Source organism: Zychaea mexicana, assembly GCF_025766255.1.
Source record: "Zychaea mexicana strain RSA 1403 chromosome Unknown BDB00scaffold_121, whole genome shotgun sequence".
NCBI classification, from domain to species: Eukaryota; Fungi; Mucoromycota; class Mucoromycetes; order Mucorales; family Lichtheimiaceae; genus Zychaea; species Zychaea mexicana.
The window spans coordinates 28-20,579 of NW_026516784.1; the positions used below are offsets into that span (position 1 = coordinate 28).

The window sequence follows — 20,552 nt, forward strand, 5'->3', positions numbered from 1 at the left end:
ATAGCTCCAGTTGAGCCTTTGGTGGTGGGGCTACGGGGAACACCATTGCTCTGGTTACAAGTAGGGCTTCTGCAGGAACACCATCCACATGAGCTGGAACTGATCGGAATGACAACCTTGGCCAAAGAATTAAAAATCCTAATATTTGGCCCTTCGTCTTCTTCACACCCCATCCGCGTTGAATGCGATACGAAGAAGGGGATAAGGAAAGGAAAAACGATATACTAATTAAACCTCTTCTTCTTAAGATGGCCGTTAGTGTTAAAGGAAAGTACGGTACCTATCGTAATCATACAAGCCCCACGCCTTGGGTTGTTATTTGCTGTCAAGAACCGCTGTTGTACATGTGCCTCGATAGTGTGTTCCTGCTGCCTAGACAACCAGAGCGTTGCTCCGCTCCCCACCACCGACCCTACCATCATCGCTATCCCCGTGTGTCCATCCCCCAATATCCTTTTACACCCGCCCCCTGGTAGCTGTAGCCAGTGCCACCGCCAATGCCAGCTGCGATCCTTACCTTTACCTCGAAGAAACATCCATCCGAGATTATCGGGCTTCACCCCATCGCCTGACGAAGCCGAGACCGCCAGACACACGCGAGAACCGTAGCCGTATGATACCGACCAGACGAGCGTCTAAAGAACATTGTTTCAATCAGTACGAAACGCTTGCTTGAAGCGATGGTTTCTGTGACATTTTGCGTTTAATCACATACCGAAACGGCCCATGCAGAAGAAACGACGACCAGCGGTCATCATGGCTATTTGGCCCAAACGAACAGTATATACACACATCCAAGAATATACCCATCATAAAGTATATACTAAGATAGTAGATCACATTCGCAGTAACAGCATCGCTGCTGCCCTGAGGAAAGAACCTTGTGGAGAACGTCCCGTGCGCCGCCATTGGAGCGAGCATGATGCCGTTATACTCGCCTTGTTGGAAACCATTTCCAAGCGATGAGGCCATAAAACTATCAACACTGTTGTTAGGTTCAGTAGAAGGAAGCAAGGAAGCTGTTGCCCATACCTCGAGTCAATGATCTTGCGTCATGGTAATACAATACTCCAATCTAGAAGGGGAAACCACCAGAGGCGTAGAAATAAACCGCATACACCTTTTATGAGACGCCACCTTCAGCTCTGGCTTCTTCCTTTGTCAGTTGTCCACCATTTCTTGTACCACGTGTGGTGTTATCCTTGCCCTTCAAACATGTGTTTCTTCTCTTTTTGACCGATGATCTTGTGTAAGCAGTAGCTGCAATCGTATCGGCTCACATCGTTGTCGTGGTCAACGTATCCTCATCATCGCTAGAGGAGAGAACAACTTCATCACCAAGCATAATCGTTGCAACAACAACCTGTGGCTTGCCTGCAGCTGCAACCTTGCTATCCGTGAGCGCTACCACATATTCTGCGCCCTTTATACAGAGATTTGCATGGTGCGTAACCAAAGTAACGGTCCGGTCTTGCAGGAACTCGCCGGTGAGACAGTGCTTATACAGATGCTTGGCCGTATGAGCATCCGAAGCGCTAAGGCAGTAATCCAGAATAATAGTATCCGCCTGTGAGTATACGGCGCACGCAATGGACACACTATAAATAGACAGAATAAGTAATGAAATCCATTTGCGACGTGTGTGTAATTACAACATCCAAAAATTATAATCTTACCGTTGTTTTTGTTCGCCACTCAACGTGATAGCTTTCTCACCAATTTCAGTTTGATCGCCATACTCCAATATTGCTGAATTCTTTGTCAGTGCCGCCATAAAGAGTACCTCTTTATAACGCTCTTGATCCTAAAGTAGTTTAAACAAGATATTGTCTCTGATACTGCAGTTTTGGAGCCAGGCCATTTCGGCAACATAGGCGATTCGGATACAGCTCTGCCGGTGCCTAGCGACAATGAAGGGAGTTTTCTTGGCAGCACGACTGAGCCCGTTAATGTGTTTGTTTCGCCCAAAGAGTAGCCAAAAGGGTAGGTTTCCCACTCCTTGTAATGCCCCAAACGATCGATAGTTTGCGTAGTGGAAACCCAAGGTTAAAGTCTCGAAGAGTAGGCACTTTGGTCTTGCTGTCCCAGCTAGATGATGCATTATTGATGGAAACCGTCCGCGTTCTTGTGCTCCAAAGAGACATTGGATGGTGAAGGCTCAACTTCTTCCTCGTAAGAAGATACTCTTGATGAGTACGACGGCTTCTGCGACACTTGGCGTTTAATCACATACCGAAACGGCCCACGTAGGAGAAAAGACGACCAGCGTCCTCGTGACCTAATCGGCCCAGATGAACAGAGCACACAGCTAAGAATAAGCATACTTTTGATTAGTACACCGTGGTATTTGAAGTGGCAACTATTGCAAAAGAATTTTTCTCTCACTTACAACCACGACGCCCACAGGCCGTCAGCGACAGCAGAGCCCAGAACGCGACAAGCAAAGGTGGTGACACACCACACACAAACCGTGCCAGGAAGGCATCGAACCATAAAAAAAGCGGTAGCAGAGGAGAACATAAAGCGGTAGCAGAGGAGAACATAAAGCGGTAGCAGAGGAGAACATAAAGCGGAAAGAAGGATGAATAGGAGGGCCTGTTGAATCAACAGCAATGTTAATAGCAGTCGTTATGTCTTGTAGGCTGCAATGTATTTGACGCAGGCTTCGACTTACCAGTAAGGTATACATACTCAAGTCCTTTTGGGGAGTTTTGACTTTTCGACTTTTCTTTTTCTTTGGACTATAACTTTTTGTAGAAAGGAAGATCAGCAATCACGTTCAAGCAGAGCACAACAGAAGCACAAGACTACTTACTTCTCGGGGGGCTTTTTTCACTAGCACCACCAGGGGAACGCTGGCGCTGGCCCTACCCAGTCGACATACATCTCGTTGAGATCTTCTTCTTCGCACCACTCGTCGATGTCCATTGGCTCATCAGTATCCATGATATCATCGTCGTCTTGTTCTTCTTCATTGCTAGGGACACCGAGGGGCGGAAAGAGTGGAGGTGGAGCGAATAGAGGGATGGTGGGGGCAGCTTGGTGTTGTGGCATTAGTGATTGATGTTGTTGTTGCGATGATTCAGGATGCTGCGGCGGAAGCGATTGATGTTGTTGGTGTTGGGATGGTTCAGGATGCTGCGGCGGAAAGAGTGGAGGTGGAGCGAATAGAGGGATGGTGGGGGCAGCTTGGTGTTGTGGCATTGGTGATTGATGTTGTTGGTATTGCGATGATTCAGGATGCTGCGGCGGAAGCGATTGATGTTGTTGGTGTTGGGATGGTTCAGGATGCTGCGGCGGTGGTGATTGATGTTGGTGTTGCGATAATTCAGGATGCTGAGGCGGTAGTGATTGATGCTCTTGTTGCGGTGAGTGAGGGTGCTGCGGCGGTGGTGATTGATGATTCTGTTGCGGTGATTGAGGATGCTGCGGCGGAAGCGGTTCCAGAGGGAGCACGGGAGACGGGAAGCTGTTTGGCTGAGGTGATGCCGGTGGGGACGAACCCGCACGCGACAGAGCACGAAACTCATCATCATCACGATCGAGGCCAAGGACGAACGAGGAGGCGGGGGAGTAGGGTGGCTCAAAGGAGCCGTAGGAGGCGGTGGTGGGGTTGTCATAGTTGCTGTTGAAGGAAAGAACGGGCGAGAGATGAAAAGGCGAGTTGATGTTGAAGGTGGAGTTCGTGTGGTGAGATAGTTCGGAAGTCGCGTCAGGGTCATAGGGGGCAGTGGTTGCGTCGTCGTCAAAGTCGTAATAACCAGTTTGGTGATTGTAGCTGTTGCTTACAGAAGTCATCGTAGTAATACGGAAAGGTGAAGTGGTAGAGAAGAGAAGTGAAGAGTAGGTGCTTTTTTATATCTTGCACTAATCTCACAGACAAAACATGTGAGCTAAATGAGTTGCCTTTTCTGGGGTAGTCCTGGTTTTTACGTCTTTAAACCAATGATGGGACGAAGCTCTAAGCAACGCATGTGAATACACAGTCCTGGCCTCTTTTGATAAGAGAATAGTTGTCATGGCATCAACCGCAATGACAATCCCTGTGGCGGAGATCCGCGTGTTGCCATGTCAAGCTCAAAATCATGTCAGTCTTCGCGTCACCAATGTAGAGTAGAATGGCGGCTGCTCTCCCACCGACATTTGCATAAGTTGCTTCACACCATCATATACAGCGTTATTGTGCAGACGCGTAGCTTCACATACACACCAGACTCTTGGTTTTTCGATGGGATCAGGCCTACATTTGCGTGTCAAAGTTCGGCTTCTTCGTGCGGAAGTGTGAAGTCAGCAGCTTGCAGAACCTATGGCAGTATCGGCCGTATCGGAGGGTTCCGAGCTCGGCAACTCACTCTCGTCCACCCAGACGCGGACAAGAGAATTGTCAGCACCAAAACAATAGGGAGATCACTCGTCTGGTAAACTCGCTGGATATGCATAACTGTCCGTAAAACATTGGACGCACTTGCAGAAATCTATCATCAAAGCATTAAGCAAGTAAGACTGCAGATGAATGTTTACTATAGAAATAGAAAGAATAGAGTAAACATGCATCATGCACAAGAGCAGAGACCGTGTGGTCCTTTATTTTGCCCATAAACATAGCAATGAGATATTGATATACGTCTATGTACAGTACTTGTTGCCCGTGTCGCTTTGACATCAATCCATGTATTAATAGTTTCTGGAGCACAATTCAAACTGGCTTATTTCATCATAATAAATAGTTGTTAAGCAAGGAAGCAATTATAAGAGTAAGTGTCTGCGGATAATCAAGTAAGGAAAAAATATACAAATTGATAGTGTACACAGTGGTGGGTGGGGGGGGGGAAATAACTTATGCAATTTTTGAAGTTTGACGGTGACCGGGAAAATATTGGTTAACGGCCACTGCTTTGAGCGATATTGTCCTCCAACTCCTTGATCTTTTCCTTGGTCTTTCGCTTCCAATCTGGATCCGTCTTGTTCAACACAGCGTGAGGTTCTCCCGACTGAGAATCCTCAATGACAACATGCGAGTTCTCCTCCCACACCTCGATACGGGGATTGATAGGTCTGTGGTAGCTCTCTTCGGCCCTTTGCGCTACCTCTGGTGGGACGCCAGGCATGTCGCCCATCTGCTCAGCCTCTTTTTCAGACCGTGGTACGATCTTGGAGCCAGGTGCTGAAGAAGATGGGGGTTGGTCGTCTCCTGCAGCTGGCTGTTGTTGTTGTTGCTGATGAGGCTGTCTTCGCCGGAACAAGTTACGCAAACCACTTGAACCCGACACTTCGCTGTTATCGTTCACGGGCTGTTGCTGCTCCTGTTGCTGCATGGTATTATCTGGTTGTTGTTGCTGCTGCTGCTGCTGCTGTTCTTGTTGTTGTTCTTCCTTTTGGCGATGAAGCCAGCTACGTACACTAGAAACACTCGCCTCGTTCTTTTCAGCATTTAAATTGGCCTGTGACGTGCCTCTTGGCTTGACTGGCTCCAAAAACCGGATACTCTGCAGTTCGTTATTGCGGGCTGCTTCCGTCACTCTTTCGTCATCCGAATCACCAGGCAAGAAATCCTCCTCGGCCGTATCGTCGTCTTCTATGTCCACTGCATAATGGGGTGCATTGCCGTTTGCATAGACATCACCTTCCTTTTCAGCCTTCTCACGTTGAATTGTGTTGATCAACGTATTGCGCTGTGTTTCACTGAGTCCCAATGGATTATCGCCAAGATCGCCTTCTTGTGGCTGCTGTGAGTGATTATTGCGTCGAATCTTGGGCAGTCGCACGACATTGTTGCTGCCTGTGCTCGTAATCGATAGTGTGCGTGTGCGGATACGTTTGCCGAGCTGGAAGAGGGGAATGGTCGTGCCGTGCACTAGGGTCGATGCAAGCACAATGAACAGTACTACGGGACTAATCAACTCTATCACAACCGGTTTTTCCACTTGATCTTTAAAGACTTCTTCCATTTCCTCCTTGGCAATCATGGACAAGAAGACAGCACCAACGCCCATGGGACCGAACCAGCCGCTGAAAACGGCTTCACGATAGGTCTTGATGGCAGGCATGACAGGCTTGAGCGCAATGACAATTGGGAGACGTCGAAATAGCAGGATCAGAATGGCAATGACTACAAGTCGCCACGGTGTAAGTCCGATATCTGCATTGCCAAACTCATGCCAAGGCTAATTTTACATGTTTGCATTAGTCCTTTTTTGTCTCTTACTCCTTCGACATCACCGCCAGCAAGCAGCCTCCCCCCCCCCGCTCCTTTTTTTTAGGAGTATCCATCATCCACAACACACATCAACAGAAAACGCGACTCACAATGATGGCGCCAATGTATGCAAAGACGCCCAGGTTGAGCATCATATCTATGACATCTTGAAAATGCGCTTCTTCAGTTTCTTGTCGGAACCAGTCATCCCAGGAGAATGCATTGCCTGCCACAAAGCACGCGAGCACGTCATCGCTGCCAGAAAAACCGGTCATGCTCATTAAAAATAACTAAGAATTCGTACTTTAGTAACAGGCTGCCAAGCTTTTGTGTGTGTGTGTGTGTGTGTGTGTGTGTGCCCAGATCATCGTGCATAATGTGGTATGTTGTACAAGTGCTACCACTATGCACTGTTACTTACTGCAAGCGCAATAGCAAAACAAAGAAAAGAAGGCTTGTCGATGAGGCGGCTTTCGTGATTCAGAGATACAGATTAGCGATTTCTTATTCTTGTCTCTGCTCCTTCCAAATCAACGACAACGATACAAAGACTTACTGTTTTTCTGACCATTGCAAGATTTTGCGAGCAACCCAGCCCACAGCAATACCGATGACAATTGACAGCACGATTTGGAAGAGGCAGGTTTCATAGACCCACTTGCCGATGGCATGACCGGTGCCCGGCTCGCCGATCAAGAAAATGGCCAAGAACAGAAAGGGGAAACCCATGCCATCATTACCTCCACTATGTTAAACATGAACATGATCGAAAAATAGGTGGTGTGAATGAGTTAAGCTTGCATATATTTGCAGCCCTACATGGCGTGATAAGACACTCCACCCCATGCGACCGTCATCGTCATGGCTGTCGCCATCGTACCTCTCTGCGGACAGGGCATTTCGGATGTGTGCGGGTACGTGCTTCTCTGCAAATCGACCTTTTACAACCGAGTTGGCCAGGATCTGTAGAAACGAACGTGTTATAGAGTGGATGTAGTGTGCAAATGTGGGTGTCGCGGAAACAGAAGAAAACTTACTGGATCGGTAGGGCATACACATGCGGCAATGACGAGTGCATTCAACTATTTTTTGAAGGTCCAGGAGAGAGGGTTAGGGTTAGCCAAATATGCAGCAGGGTGACTGGACTAGAGAGGAAGATCACTAATCATCGACTCACATAATCAAGGGGTGGGATCAACGCCCAAATAAACAGGCCGCTACCCAGCCACATGAAGATCATGATGGGTATCATCAGCATCAAATACGTCTTCCATTCCTTCCAAAGGTAGTGTCTATGTGAAAAATAATCAATTTTAGATATCGGTTTGCTAGATGCTGTGCGTCGATCGCATCGATCCCATGCTGTGTCACTGTACTTTGGCAAATCAATTCCGACAGCCATCACCTAGAACAAAAGATATCGAGATGTGAGTCGATGGAGGACATACCGAAGGCGCTACTGACAGATCTGTTACCTGAATGGCAATAACGCACCGGGTTATCTGCTTGGTGATCTCGTCTGTGTCATCCCAGTCGTATGGATTTAATCCGTTCGATACCAATGGCCCAGCAATAATTCCAACGATCAAGGCGACAACTGATTTGAAGGTTACCCCCCCCCCCCGGCCAACGCATACACACATCAGTGACATTTCGAATGAAAACAAGGTTTCTACACACTGGTTTTATAATTCTCCTAGAGGAAACAAGGAACTTACAGGCTTCGGATATAAACAGCTTCTCTTTGACAAACATGGACACGAATCCAAAAATGACAATGAAGCCGCTTAGGATCGCAATCGCAATGCTGAATGTCGAGAATTCACCAGGGATCAGCTCGACCGACATTATGTTGTGTGTTATATATAAAGTACGTAGTTATAATACAGGAACTCTGAAAGAACAGATTTTAGTAGTAGTGGTTATAAAGGGGAAGAAGTAGCAGTAGCAGTAATAATACGACGAGGGCTTCTCTGTCTTTTGCGTTTTATCTCGACGTGTCCTCTTTCCAAAGAGCCCACTCTATTCCACAACAAAGAAGAAAACGAAAAGAAGAGAACGAGGAACGAAACGAGAGAGAGAGAGAGAGAGAGAGAGAGAGAGAGAGAAAGAAAGCGCAGAAAAAAAGAAAAAGGCGGGATCCACCCTCAATATATTGCCATAAACGGATGAAAAGGTCCCTGTTGAGTTCAAAAAAATGCCTAAAACGGGTAAAACTCTCTGCTTAGTGAAAAAAGAGAAAAGACACTCACACCCCGCGCCTGCCGACCGCTTGTTCGCCACCGGAGCGTATATGTGCTACTTTATGTATTGCTAATATACATATGCATGGACACGATGCAGACAGGAAGATATCAGCAACAGCATACGCAGTCTACTGCTTCTACACCCGGCGGCAGTACCCGACATAGAGAGCGATGATGCATAGTAGTCAAGCGTGTGTGCATGCAAAGGAGGCACGTTGCCGGCTTATCTTATGGGGACTAGCATGCTTGTGGACAGACAATTGTGTGCTGTGTGTATTGCATATCACCCACAAAGCAGTGGGTGGTCCCCACGCTTTTCTGCCCCTCGTTGTTTCAGAAACTAAACATGTCGTCGATCCAATGGTTTTTAAATTGTCTGTATATGTGCAATAGACTCTATTACAGTTTTAGTCAATTTGTCGTTTTTTGACCATAGAACGTGGGTTCCTACGATTCTTTTTCTTTCGCATAAACGGCATTGCTTAGTATCCCATCTGTCGGTCTGCCGTTCTGCAGTAACACAGGAAGCTGGGTGGTGGTACAGGGCGCGCGCCTGCCCGATTTTACACATGGTCTCAGTTGCCCCCGAAATGAACTACAGCCTACTTTACTGCAGCCCAGCTGAAGACCAAAAACAACAACAGATCCCGCTCTAGAAATCATAGTTTAGTCTCTTTTGTTGTTGTTGTTGTTGTTGTTGTTGTCAAAACAACGGTCGACTTTGTCAAATGTTCTTCCTGCCGTTTGGTAAATTTAGAAACCCCTACCAGAAAAAGACGTTTGAAAATATATCACTGCACCAGGGCGAATCTATCTCATGCACGATACAATAATCACGGGCACAACCGAACAACGAACGAGAAAGAAGGTGGAGTTCGCAACCTGATAGCAGAGGAGATGATGATGATGTAACCAAATTCAAATACGAAAAAACAGGTGATCTCAACACAATATAATCTGTTTTCGTCTTTCCATATCTTCTATTGTTTGCTACTAACTACATAAGAGTAGATCACGTATTTGCTTTCTCTTTTGAACCGGTTCCATTGGCTCCTTTACATACGCATATCCTCAATATTAGAAAATGGTAACTTTTGATATCATAGCCGGCATGAATCAGTGGAGTACCCTTTTTTCTTCTCTATTATTACAATGCCTGCGTTTCTCATGATTGTATGCAGTTTATGACCTCCACAATTTGCAAAATCATTTATAGCAAAAGTCTGATCAGGAAGGAACGATGACATATCACTCCCGCTTAGGCTACATTGAATTGGCACCAAACCATATAGTTTATAAAGCTACTAAACAGTAATAATCTATCCTATTGTGTAGTTTACCTCCTCTGATTAAACTGAAACATACGACGGGACTGTATGATCTCCACTATACGAAAGATGATGTTGCGTGGGAAAACTTTGAATTCTCGCAGTGATATAGTAGTAGAAGTAGCTGTAGCAGTGTTACTCGTATTTCTTTACTCCCATACCAGCCAACGGTACTTGGGTTATTAAAATTGTAAGAACATGTGACTAAAAACAAGAATGTAAGTAGCGGAAAACCTGCGCTAGCACTTTGTGTCTAAACCGTACGATGCTCTACTACGTACACCAATATGGATTCAAGAAAAAAAAAAGAGCTAGTGTTGATACTGCTGGCGCAGCTTCTGCAGCCCACAGTCCTTGGCTTAACATGCATATCCTCAAACATGTATATGAGATTTAAAAGGTTCCTGTCCAAACGTAGTTATATTATTCCTTTTCCTTAATTCAATTGGATCATTGACCAGAACTCTGATCATGTATTATCTTTTAAATGTCCTCTTTCATTAAAAAGATCAAGAGAAAGCGGAAGAATAAAAGACTCTCGTCCCCAACCGATTCATGTTTTATTTGGACTTATCTAGTGGTACATACCATCAAAAAGGGATACAAACTCCTCGGCAGGACTGCAGAATGTGTGAACGATATTTTATTACAGTTTGTATAGTGAATAGGATGGTGAGTACAAACTTGAAAAAAAGAATATTGGAAAAGGTTTCATAGTCTTACTATCTAGTATGTAGCTACAGTACCGTGCATAGATGAAAGGTTGCCGTGTGGTGAAAAAAGAAATACTGGAATGCACAGCGAGAGCGCGATAATAAAAGAAAGCACAAGAATGAGCAGCAAACGTACATGTCTGTGAGCAATTTCAATAGCCCATGTAGAAAATACAAATATCAAAGAAAACTTAACACTGTTTGATATGATATATTGTACTTCGTTGTCTGTGGGATACTCCCATAGGCAAAAAGAGGAGCGCACTATTGCTACTGCTGCTGCAAGCCTTGGATGCAGCATTGACGCTGTCATCTGCTATTGATCAAGACAAAAAAGAGTTGCAGCCTCATTAGCATATCCGCATGGGCAGGGAAAGCTTTCACTAGCACAACTTTGTTAAAGACGGGCATTTCAAGGGTATTCTTCTGTTGGACTCGCTAACAGAACATATCCATATCTAGATCGATGTTTACAAATTTACCACTACAGTACATACAACAGCTGACAAATGAGCCATGAGGCTGCTGAACGGTTGTTTTTTGGTGACGGAGCTTTTCAAAAAAAAAAAAGCAAGAGGAGCGTAATGAAAAGCACGATATCATATAGCGACAGTCAATAAGACATACACGCATGGAGTAAACATTGTTGCTGAAATCATTGGTGATACCTATCCTCTTCATCCATGCTTATATACTGAACGGACAACGATCTCAAAGCAATTTGTCGGATTGTCGAATGACAACTGCCCAAAAAAAACCTTGCTATGACTGGTTTATGTCCTCCAAATGATTCGCCAGGACCGAATCACTAGAAACCAGCTTTCCACTTCATTGCTTCTGGAATATAGAAACATAGCGAGAGAAATTGCTGTGGTATGCCACCAAGGAGGTTGCCAAAGACGACGATAAAAAAACCTTATACACAATAATTGTTAGGCTGGCGATATCAAAGGAAAGCAACAAGCGAAAATGACGTGACGTTTATAATGTTCGTTTTTATCAATAAATCACCTGTCACTTTCCAGTGCGACTTGTGCTTCATCTTTAAATACTATACTTAAAGAGCAAGGATTTGGTGAGCTAAAGGCTCTTTCGTTGCTTTGTAAAATAACGAAAGAATACTGTCGAGCAAAAAAACACTTAAAGTACAAAGGTGTGCATCCTCTACCATCTGTGCTCTGACAGGTATCGTTGAACTTCAAATATTGAACACAGCTCCATCTTTGATCTCCTTAATATAAACGCTACAACAGGCACAGAGACATCACTACACAATGCTATTGCGCATTGACAAAATTTAAAGAGGATGTGAGTGAAATGGGGTCATTGCGTCCCTGTGTAGTTAAAGAAAAGTTGAAGGACAATACAAAAGTAAGCTACTTGTGTTAACAGTTAATGGTAACTGCTGAAAGAATCTTTCATCAGATCTCTTACATTTATAAGCGTAGTGGCTATAAACTAATATAGTTGCAGTGTGCTAAAGAGATTAACACAGCATATAAAACAAGTTTAAAAGTACCAAGGAAGATGCTTCAAAGTATATACGCCCAAGTAAGTTTGCTTCTCTCGGCTAGATCATAGATCGTGCAGCTCCTTGTTCCCTGATCTGTTGGCTATTAGCTAGTAGCATTCGTCTTCTTGCCAAAAAAAATCCGTTGTCAACTGCGAGCAAGTGAATCATCATATCGAATGGTACAGACCCCATAGTGACGGCACTTTCGTGAATACACAACGCGACTCAAGAGTGAAGTTGTATGCATCTGATCAGTTGTTTCTCGTTGGAGTCTCTTTAGTTTATATAACATCTGGCTTTTAGAAAAAAAAACGGGTGAGTCCCTATCAGAACAATCGCGACGACAGGAAAAAGACTGTACGAAGCCACTGATGATGGTATAAAGGCAATCGCGTGGCTTTGCGTTCTATATAACAAGCATTGATAGTCAATTCTACTATGTTTCTAACGAAGAATACGTATGCGCCAAAGACGACCAAGCAGAATTTTTCTCAGATCACCGGAATAAGTATTGGTGATTTTCTCTTTCTTCGTCTTTCTTTTTTGTCTTCAAATTTTATCTTCACCGGCCTCCATTCAACTTGTGTTCTTTAGTGTTTTTTAAGTTTCAGTGTAACACACGCGCCCATTTTGGAGACACACACACACATCTATGCAGTAAACTATACATACGCATGAAGATAAGCTTACATACAATACAAACTCCAGCAGTCTATACCGCTATAATTCGCTTTGAATTGAGAGTTTCAAGTGGCTCTCTATATAGAGGAAGGTGTTTTATATTTAAAATTCCAAGTAAATTACAATTAAAACATGCTTTTTATCTAGAAATTCAAGTAGTATTACTGATGACTGTACGGCAAAGTTGGACAGAACCACACATCTCCTAAAGGAAACACTAGCTCAACCCTCTACAGGTTGTAGCTCACACCGTAACAGTAATTAGGTCAAGTACATACTTCCTACCTTTATGCATCATCTTATGCAAAGCAGTCAATTACATTAAGAGTCGTGCGATTATTTGATCCACATTATCCTCGTAGCAATCTGAAGTTAGCATGTATGTCACGCTTAAGAAACTTTGTCATGCAGAAAAGATGCTTCTAAAAAAAAGTTGCAACCGTATACAACGGCTGCGGTGATGGTGGGTGCTTTTATTTTCTCTGGATATGTCTCCATGGAAGTTTTCAATAGGCTATCGAAAATAGCCCCTTTGCATCATTAAATTCTGCTCATTTACAGCAATAATTCATGTCTTCATCGGAGGCGTGTGTGTGCCTGTAACATCGTAAACTCGGATTTCACCAATAAAAGTGAGTTGCAAGTCCAACTCTTTCATAGCCCAGAATAAGTGAGACTGATGATAGCCATCATTTTCAGGGAACAACTGTTGCGCGTAACACGAACTATTGAAAGTAAAACAATAGCCCGACACTAAGGGCGCAGGCACACAGACGCACTTGTCTTTTTATTGATTTCAAGGGCAGAAATGGAATAAATTTTTTATTAGGAACGAATGAATAACGATCGTCATTTGTTCCAGACCAAAAAACGGTATGAATAACTCCGGTCTATGCTGATCAATGGTTTGCACACACAGTATGTGTACGTAATAAGCGAAGGAACGTATGACAATGTCATATAATTTACGAGCACCGTCCCATTTGGGGGAAGGGGGGGGGGGGAGGGGTTGAATGCCTTTATCAAAAATTGCCCGTTTTACCAGGAACATCAAGTCGGATACACACCTCTTCTATCGATGGTCAAAACTACAATAACGAAAGGGACTTGGCACTCTACTCTAAGGTTACTGGTGGCTCGTGCTCTGCTGTGTAGCAAACATGGCAACAGGGCGCATGGTGCTGATGTATTTACGGAACAAGGATTGTTGTGGTGTTCTGAATGGGAGGGGCCAAGGAATTTGTTAACGTTTCACAAGACTACACACAATACGCACCGCTCATCACAGGGAACTCACATCGCACACAGTGCTTGCTGCAACACTCTTTTTGTTCCTTTTTGTAGCTGAACCAACAGAAAGCTGCCACTCCTTTTTCTCTCCTTCCTCTCTTTTCCTTCTACACTCTTTCTATCTTTCTGTATCTTTCCTCGCGAGTTCTACTGTTGGACGCGCATATTTATGGCTTATTCTCGATCTCCGCCTCGCTCACCTTCATCTCACGATGAGTGGGATCCTCGCGGTCCCAAACCTCTCGCCAAAGCTTATTCGACTTCTTCATCTCGGTCTGCAGGAAATTCACGCACTCAGTCCGTTACTTCGCAATCCAGCCGGGCAACAAGCTCAGCGAACAATGCCAGCTACGAAACAGCTGCACGAACATACTATGGCGAGCTGAACAAGTTTCTTACCGCGGTCCTCGCCAAAGGTTTGTACTTTATTTTGTTGCGGTGGGATCTGATAAAGACACACAAGCGAAATTGGATTTTTTCAATTTTGCCTAACACGAGAGAACACACTTCAATCAGAGGCTGCTGAAGGCGCACAACCGCAACGAGTATCCGCACGTCAGAAGCTTTCTCGCCTTAATAACCTTCAGTTCCATGAGCTGGCTATGGACGTGTATGATGAACTGATGCGCAGAAACCTTAACGATAAGCAAGGTATAGGATGCGAAATAAAGAAAGCAATAGAAAGGTACTAATAATTTGCTCAATTTATGCACATGATATCTATTTTATTAGTGCCGTTCCTTGCTGTACGCGAAGAGTTTCACCCGCGGCGCAATCAGGCTAGACAGAAACTCGCCACATTGCCAAGCGCTCGTTTTAAGGATCTCGCAAGTGATGTTTATCACGAACTGACTCGTCGCTATCCGCAGGTTACCGAATCAGATGTAAGTAACCCAACCAATAAACAGGAAAGGGTGGCCTTAGTGGGATTCTTAAGCTAAACCATGGATCCAATGTCTAGGATGCAATGCGACCTCCTGTTCCACCAATTCCAACCAATGCCGGCAATACCAGCAAACCTCAAGCAAGTCATGCAACAAACATTGTACCTGTCAAAGGCACAATCAATGTGGAGTCAGTGGCCTTGTCGGAGGATGAGAAGGCATATATGACGCGAGAAGGCAGCAATGATGAGCGTACGACCTATTTAAGCGACAGTGGCGGTAGCAGCAGCACTGGAAGCAGTGGTGGTAATGGATACGGGATGCAACCAAAAGGTGGGCCTGCGCCAACAGCCAATGGTCATCTCAGCAGTGGTAGCAATGGAAGCGAGGGCAACTTCCAATCTTTGGATAGTTTGATGGCTGATCTGGGTAATATGGTGACGACCAAAGGTCCAAGCCCTTCTGCAGCGAACGGCGATTTAGACGATATCAGAGTAAGTCTCCCTAATTCAACCGCCCCTAAAAAAGAAATTATTGATGGAAATAAGCTACTAATAAGATATCATTGGCGTGAATTAGGTGAATGAAAAAATGGACAAAATGCGGGCTGATTACGAGCAAAAGCTTGCAAGCATGTCGAAGCGTACCCAGCAACTAGAAACGGAACTACTGGTATGCAACACCAAATTTTAGGAGCCTGCATGGTCGAAGAAATTATTTCCAATTGTGAGCTGATTTTTCCTAAAAAAATAACACAGAGTGCTCGAGAAAGGAAGGGATCAATAAAGTCGGACGATCAGGATGTAAACCACTTACGGAAGGTACGCCACGTTGGATAATTACTGACATTTTTTTTTGCATGCATCAATTGAAGCTTCTGCACTCCGCTGATCCTTTTCTGCTCCTCATGATCATCACTAGATGGATCATTCTCGGTTGAAGCAGTTGCAGGAAGAATATAATCGGTTGGATGACCAATACAGACACTTGGAACAGGAACATCGTGACCAACGAGAGGTACATTCATTGTCGTTAAGATGATGATTATATCCAAGATCAGATGACTAACATACAATACATACTACATTATGCATAATAGGCCGTGCAGGAAGTGCGTGATGAAGCAGGCCATCTGCTCGAGCAAATCAAGATCCTGTCTTCGAAAAACGATGACCTCCGAGCAGAAAAAGCCCGCTGTGATGACCGCATTAGACAGCTCACTGAAGAGGTAAAGCATGGATCCATGTTGTAATCAAACAGCCTGGTTATATTCCTGATGATGTACACTTACACGAAGTTTTTATCCTACGATCGAAACAGAGCAAGGAATGGCAGAACAAGTATGAGAAGAGTCGATTGGAACTACGAACATTGAAAGGTATGGAGAAGAGTTATACTACGCATCATTCTTTGTGGGGCTCAAGAGCGAGGCCGGATCATACAGAAAACAATGAAAACTTACTTATGCTGAAAAATTGGATCCGTCGTCATTAGCTGCGTCTCTGATCGAATCCGCTATTCCTCAACAAAGTGGGTTTATACAGCCTACCCGTAACGGCGTCATATCGCATGAACATATCTTGACATATCAAACAAGCATTGACGAACTTTTACAGACCGCTAGGTAAAATAGTCCTTTTGAATTTCCGTTTGAGGATCACGGTACTGACCAACTGTAAAATGGTTTTAGATCGCACAAACCATCCGATGTACTCTCATCTATGCAAAAGATCGTCATGACATGCAAAAAGGTCACTGAAGAAGTCGAGCAGCATGAGACACGAGGGGGTCTATCTTCACTTGCACAGAGCAATTTGTACAGTTTAAAGAGCCAGTTCTCGACCGCTTTGACACACCTTTTGACGGCAGCCAAGAACCACGCAAATGGAATGGGCATCAGCCCAGTGAGCTTGTTGGATGCGGCAGCTGGACATATGACGACAGTGATGGTGGATCTGGCGAAATTGTTGGGTATTAAGCCTTCAAGTGAAAGCAGCAATGGCGATATTGATGCTATGGGTATGAATTGCGGCGGTTCTTTGCGACGAAAAGACTCTGGTAATGGCAAGAGCAGTAACAGCCGGATTGCAGCAGCTGCAGCTGCAGGTGATGCATTGCTTCCTGAAGAGCTGAGTGAATACCTGAAAAGCGAAACCGACCACATCGTTCAAACAATCCAGCGACTTTTGGCGGCTTTGCGCTCGCCCCGAGACGCTGAACAAGTCTATGGCATTATTACCTCCATTGTGGATATCGTGGTTAGCATCATGGAAGTCTGTGAGAGCACGTTCGCGTCTGGCGCAGGATATCGCTACCGCAAACAAGGCAGTCTTGTCATGTCCGATCTACAGCATTGCAAGCAAACACTTACACAAATTCGTGATACGTCTTTCGATCAATCGCCAGAAATGGCGAGTGCAACGGCCAAGCGGGATCTAGCCAAGGAAGCGTATGAAATCGCAAAGTACACGAAGGAACTCATCAATATCTTTGATGGCTAACCATATAGCATACTTGTTTCGATCACAAACATACATATCCACTCACCTACTTGCACACTCCTTGTTTTTTCACTATATCATTGTAAATAACCAATCTATAATTAATTTAAGCCCTTTTAAAAAGATTCCCCAACTTATATATTAAAAGAAAGACATTTATCTTTACTATATACGGGAGCTCTCATGCTACGTAAACAAGCAGCGCGAATATGTAAGAGCACGACAATAATAATAGCTGGTTTGAGCACAATTGCTATAGATACATTATACATTATGGCAAATCCTATTATAGCATAAGCATTGCCACTCCATGAAAACGCTAAAGCTGCCACATGATATATAATATGTAATACAGTACGAGTTAAAGCACTTGAAGACTATTATCTTATAGAATCTTAGCATCTTTGCCGAGCTTAGAGTATTGAATAGATGTGCTGACTATAGATACAGTAACTAACAAACCAGTAAAAAGGGCATATGATAACTTTACATACTGTCAGGAAAGGGATCGCCGTTATCCATCAACCTCGGCTTCCTTTTTCTTTTGTTTTGAAAGAATAGATCACACTTTCAATCCAGTCTTTATTATGTAGCAGCACTTATTCCTTTTTCAGTTGATAGACACATTTTGAAAGTCACTATCAATGTAAGATCCATGGAACGTGCTGATATTATATGGGCCAATGGTGCATCGGGCAGTTTCCTCCATCGTATGGGCATCCAAAATTAGCAAGAAACTGCTATCCTCCTCGGGTCCGTGCGCGCCAATAACATTGACCAGGCTCACAACTGCTCCGTCATCCTCGTTGCCGTTAATGGATTTCGGTATAAAGATGGGCTCCGAACATGAATAGCGCGGCTCGTTGTACGCAGTAGTGGTGCCTGTATTGAGATCAATCTTGACCAAAATGTATCGCTCGGCTTCTTTTTCAGTCTTTGGCTTCAAAAGCTGGCATGCCCATGCAAACTGATATTGCCTGAGCGCGTAATGCTGCGAGAAACGTGCAAATTCGATATTGCGAGCAATGGTCGTGTACGAAGCAGATGCAGTGCTAACGTCCCGGTTCCACGTGAGTTGATACCGTCTGAGATCACCAAAGGAGGGTTGTCTAATAGGTGGAGTGTTCATACCCTTGGGCCGTGTTTGATTTATGGATGGCTTTTGCTGCTGCTGATGGGGACCACGTAAATAAGTACCAAAGCTATGGAGCTGGTAGATGACATCTGCGTTGGAAAACGCGCAGGTATCCAGGGTAATAACGGGGTCACCGTTTTCGTCAACACTATCCCAGGCGTTGCAGTTATGGAAACTGAAAAAGCTGTCAGCCGGAATAGTAACGATATGGCCAATATCTTGACGACGGCTGATGACATGAAAATATGTTGGTGATTGCTCGTCCCACACGTAGCTACCGACAGCACTGCCTGATATGAGAATATCTGCGCCATGATAGTATAAGGGGTATTCAGGAATAATGACATGGTTTTGCGTAAGCATGAACGAGTGGATATAGCTTGGTCGGATTCTTGTGCCAGCAGCACCACTGGGAAGTCGCCGATGCGTGATTTCAGCCAGGATGGACACTTGTCCGGAGCGGCTTACAGAAAAGACAGTGAGCTTTGGCATGGGCCCGAGTTTAATGCTGTAGTTGAAAGTTTCTTCGGTGACAGGGTCGTATTGGTGATGCGATGCCGCCAGATCTCCGCTGAGGCGCTCGTCATAGTCTCCATAGGTATAAAGCCGTTTTGGTTCTGTAGTGGATTTTTGACGTTGGTGTTTTGCTCTTTTACTACGATATTGTTCTTATCGCTCTATATATGCATAGCTTACCAAGAGTGTTTGCATGCACTTGCTGCAACAGGTTTAAATCTGTCTTGGACACCAGGTGATATTCACCATTGGTTCCTTGCGATTGTTCAAGCCACTGTTGCGGCATGGGAAAATTGGGCGTAGCAGTGACACCTACCATTGCCGATGATGGATCACTTTTAACGTGGCTGGCAAAAAGAATCTCTCGAAAGCGACGCACCGTCGCAATGCAGCGGTCCCACATTGATAGATCTTGCACATGACCAAAAAACACGGCTGACTTGGCACGCTCTTCGACCAGTTGACGCTCAAAAGTCCTGGACAGGTTCCTTGCATTATAACGTACAGCCTGTCGTTCAGCAGAAAGCTCGAAACGATGCATAAAAGGCATGCCATCAAAAGCGTGCTTGATCATGACCTTATCTCCGCCAAGATTATACTTTCCGGGTCCTATAAGTTTATGGAAATCAGTTAAAGATACTCATGGAAAGTTATATATTTCTAGACTTCATCGTATCATTGGTGAAGAAAAGAGATTTACCGACGCGGTACATGATACCACTTAGCCATTGGGGGATGACACCTTGGACGGGAAGCCAGATCGGCTCCGACACTTCTTTTGCATTTTGAAATACGTTGTCTTGGTGGACAGCACTGATCTGGTCCAGAAATTGAAAGAGTCCTTTTAATGTGGACAGAGATTTGTATCCGCCGACGACAACCAGTAGAGATACTAATATGTATAGCATGGATGTCAGCGGTGGGTAAAAATAATAGCAGAAAGGCAAAAAGATAATCAGAAAGGTAAAGATGTGTGAACAAAGAATTTTATACTTTTTCAGGAGACAAGTTAAATTTCATTGTTCTTTGGGATTGTCCCTGACAACACATATAAACATCATGCAGCTGCCGATTGCTACTTTTTTCCAACATATACGAGGCACTACCTGCAGTATTTTCTACTATTGACTGAGGCTTATTGCTTGTATACTACACCTGGTCATCGTATCTCACGTTTATGACAGAAGATGTTTGATTAGTATTTTAATACGTTGACAACCAGGTTTACATTTGGTAGTATCCATGTTATTAGCAGCATTTGAAAAAAGTACACACGCTTTTCAATAGATATGCTCAAAACTCAAACAGAGAAAATATCATTGCCGCTTAATGAAGACGGCTATTTATATCTACAACATACTAATATAATAGATTTTATAAAATCCCAACAAATACTGTACAGTATAGTGATCGGATATGCGTATGTGGTGAACCAAGTCCACTTGAGCCTTTTGAACAAGAGGATCTATCTAGTACATATTATTTTTGTGTACTTTTTGGTGTAGCTGTTTTAATGCTACATACCTGGAGAATATGTTGAAAACAACGT

At 44.3% G+C, this 20,552-nt stretch overlaps 6 protein-coding genes across 6 annotated transcripts; 1 reads left to right on the top strand and 5 right to left on the bottom strand.

The window, feature by feature from the left end:
• Nucleotides 1-1,121: 1,121 nt before the first annotated feature.
• BDB00DRAFT_82341 (uncharacterized protein) lies at nucleotides 1,122-1,937 on the bottom strand. Its single transcript, XM_053123539.1, has 2 exons — nucleotides 1,677-1,937; nucleotides 1,122-1,598 (listed from the first exon to the last, which is right to left on the bottom strand). The coding sequence occupies exons 1-2, from the start codon at nucleotides 1,772-1,774 to the stop codon at nucleotides 1,277-1,279; spliced, it is 420 nt and encodes a 139-aa protein (XP_052974205.1). The 5' UTR covers nucleotides 1,775-1,937; the 3' UTR covers nucleotides 1,122-1,276.
• A 23-nt stretch (nucleotides 1,938-1,960) lies between these two features.
• On the bottom strand, nucleotides 1,961-2,688 carry BDB00DRAFT_82314 (uncharacterized protein). Its single transcript, XM_053123513.1, has 4 exons — nucleotides 2,675-2,688; nucleotides 2,390-2,595; nucleotides 2,234-2,308; nucleotides 1,961-2,165 (listed from the first exon to the last, which is right to left on the bottom strand). Exons 2-4 carry the CDS (start codon nucleotides 2,541-2,543, stop codon nucleotides 2,101-2,103), a joined length of 294 nt encoding a protein of 97 aa, XP_052974206.1. The 5' UTR covers nucleotides 2,544-2,595; nucleotides 2,675-2,688; the 3' UTR covers nucleotides 1,961-2,100.
• A 94-nt stretch (nucleotides 2,689-2,782) lies between these two features.
• BDB00DRAFT_82353 (uncharacterized protein) lies at nucleotides 2,783-3,933 on the bottom strand. Its single transcript, XM_053123548.1, has one exon. It carries the CDS (start codon nucleotides 3,796-3,798, stop codon nucleotides 2,836-2,838), a length of 963 nt encoding a protein of 320 aa, XP_052974207.1. The 5' UTR covers nucleotides 3,799-3,933; the 3' UTR covers nucleotides 2,783-2,835.
• Nucleotides 3,934-4,560: 627 nt separating this feature from the next.
• Nucleotides 4,561-7,820, bottom strand: BDB00DRAFT_850703 (Sodium/hydrogen exchanger family-domain-containing protein). The gene is made up of 9 exons (XM_053125459.1): nucleotides 7,672-7,820; nucleotides 7,573-7,601; nucleotides 7,374-7,488; nucleotides 7,234-7,278; nucleotides 7,077-7,159; nucleotides 6,753-6,941; nucleotides 6,618-6,666; nucleotides 6,307-6,486; nucleotides 4,561-6,164 (listed from the first exon to the last, which is right to left on the bottom strand). The coding sequence occupies exons 2-9, from the start codon at nucleotides 7,596-7,598 to the stop codon at nucleotides 4,881-4,883; spliced, it is 1,971 nt and encodes a 656-aa protein (XP_052974208.1). The 5' UTR covers nucleotides 7,599-7,601; nucleotides 7,672-7,820; the 3' UTR covers nucleotides 4,561-4,880.
• A 5,873-nt stretch (nucleotides 7,821-13,693) lies between these two features.
• BDB00DRAFT_933082 (uncharacterized protein) lies at nucleotides 13,694-17,352 on the top strand (the record flags this gene model as incomplete). The annotated part of the gene is made up of 11 exons (XM_053129108.1): nucleotides 13,694-14,383; nucleotides 14,484-14,618; nucleotides 14,700-14,851; nucleotides 14,929-15,345; nucleotides 15,431-15,523; nucleotides 15,610-15,672; nucleotides 15,773-15,868; nucleotides 15,951-16,079; nucleotides 16,172-16,229; nucleotides 16,346-16,475; nucleotides 16,542-17,352. Exons 1-11 carry the CDS (start codon nucleotides 14,137-14,139, stop codon nucleotides 17,350-17,352), a joined length of 2,331 nt encoding a protein of 776 aa, XP_052974209.1. The 5' UTR covers nucleotides 13,694-14,136.
• A 563-nt stretch (nucleotides 17,353-17,915) lies between these two features.
• On the bottom strand, nucleotides 17,916-19,956 carry BDB00DRAFT_850720 (carotenoid oxygenase). Its single transcript, XM_053125460.1, has 2 exons — nucleotides 19,184-19,956; nucleotides 17,916-19,104 (listed from the first exon to the last, which is right to left on the bottom strand). Exons 1-2 carry the CDS (start codon nucleotides 19,575-19,577, stop codon nucleotides 17,963-17,965), a joined length of 1,536 nt encoding a protein of 511 aa, XP_052974210.1. The 5' UTR covers nucleotides 19,578-19,956; the 3' UTR covers nucleotides 17,916-17,962.
• Nucleotides 19,957-20,552: the final 596 nt, after the last annotated feature.

Excerpts from the sequence above, each read along its gene's own strand:
- BDB00DRAFT_82341 (XM_053123539.1), bottom strand. The coding sequence starts at position 1,774 with ATGGCGGCACTGACAAAGAATTCAGCAATATTGGAGTATGGCGATCAA. Across the intron at positions 1,599-1,676 it reads AGTGGCGAACAAAAACAACG|TGTGTCCATTGCGTGCGCCG; the intron begins GTAAGATTATAA and ends GTCTATTTATAG.
- BDB00DRAFT_850720 (XM_053125460.1), bottom strand. The coding sequence starts at position 19,577 with ATGATCAAGCACGCTTTTGATGGCATGCCTTTTATGCATCGTTTCGAG. Across the intron at positions 19,105-19,183 it reads AGTGCATGCAAACACTCTTG|AACCAAAACGGCTTTATACC; the intron begins GTAAGCTATGCA and ends AATCCACTACAG.
- BDB00DRAFT_82314 (XM_053123513.1), bottom strand. The coding sequence starts at position 2,543 with ATGTTCTCCTCTGCTACCGCTTTATGTTCTCCTCTGCTACCGCTTTTT. Across the intron at positions 2,309-2,389 it reads GGCCTGTGGGCGTCGTGGTT|CTGTGTGCTCTGTTCATCTG; the intron begins GTAAGTGAGAGA and ends GCTTATTCTTAG. Across the intron at positions 2,166-2,233 it reads CTCCTACGTGGGCCGTTTCG|AAGTTGAGCCTTCACCATCC; the intron begins GTATGTGATTAA and ends CTTACGAGGAAG.
- BDB00DRAFT_850703 (XM_053125459.1), bottom strand. The coding sequence starts at position 7,598 with ATGGCTGTCGGAATTGATTTGCCAAA. Across the intron at positions 7,489-7,572 it reads GTCGGAATTGATTTGCCAAA|ACACTACCTTTGGAAGGAAT; the intron begins GTACAGTGACAC and ends TTTTTCACATAG. Across the intron at positions 6,667-6,752 it reads TTGCAATGGTCAGAAAAACA|CCGCCTCATCGACAAGCCTT; the intron begins GTAAGTCTTTGT and ends GAATCACGAAAG.
- BDB00DRAFT_82353 (XM_053123548.1), bottom strand. The coding sequence starts at position 3,798 with ATGACTTCTGTAAGCAACAGCTACAATCACCAAACTGGTTATTACGAC.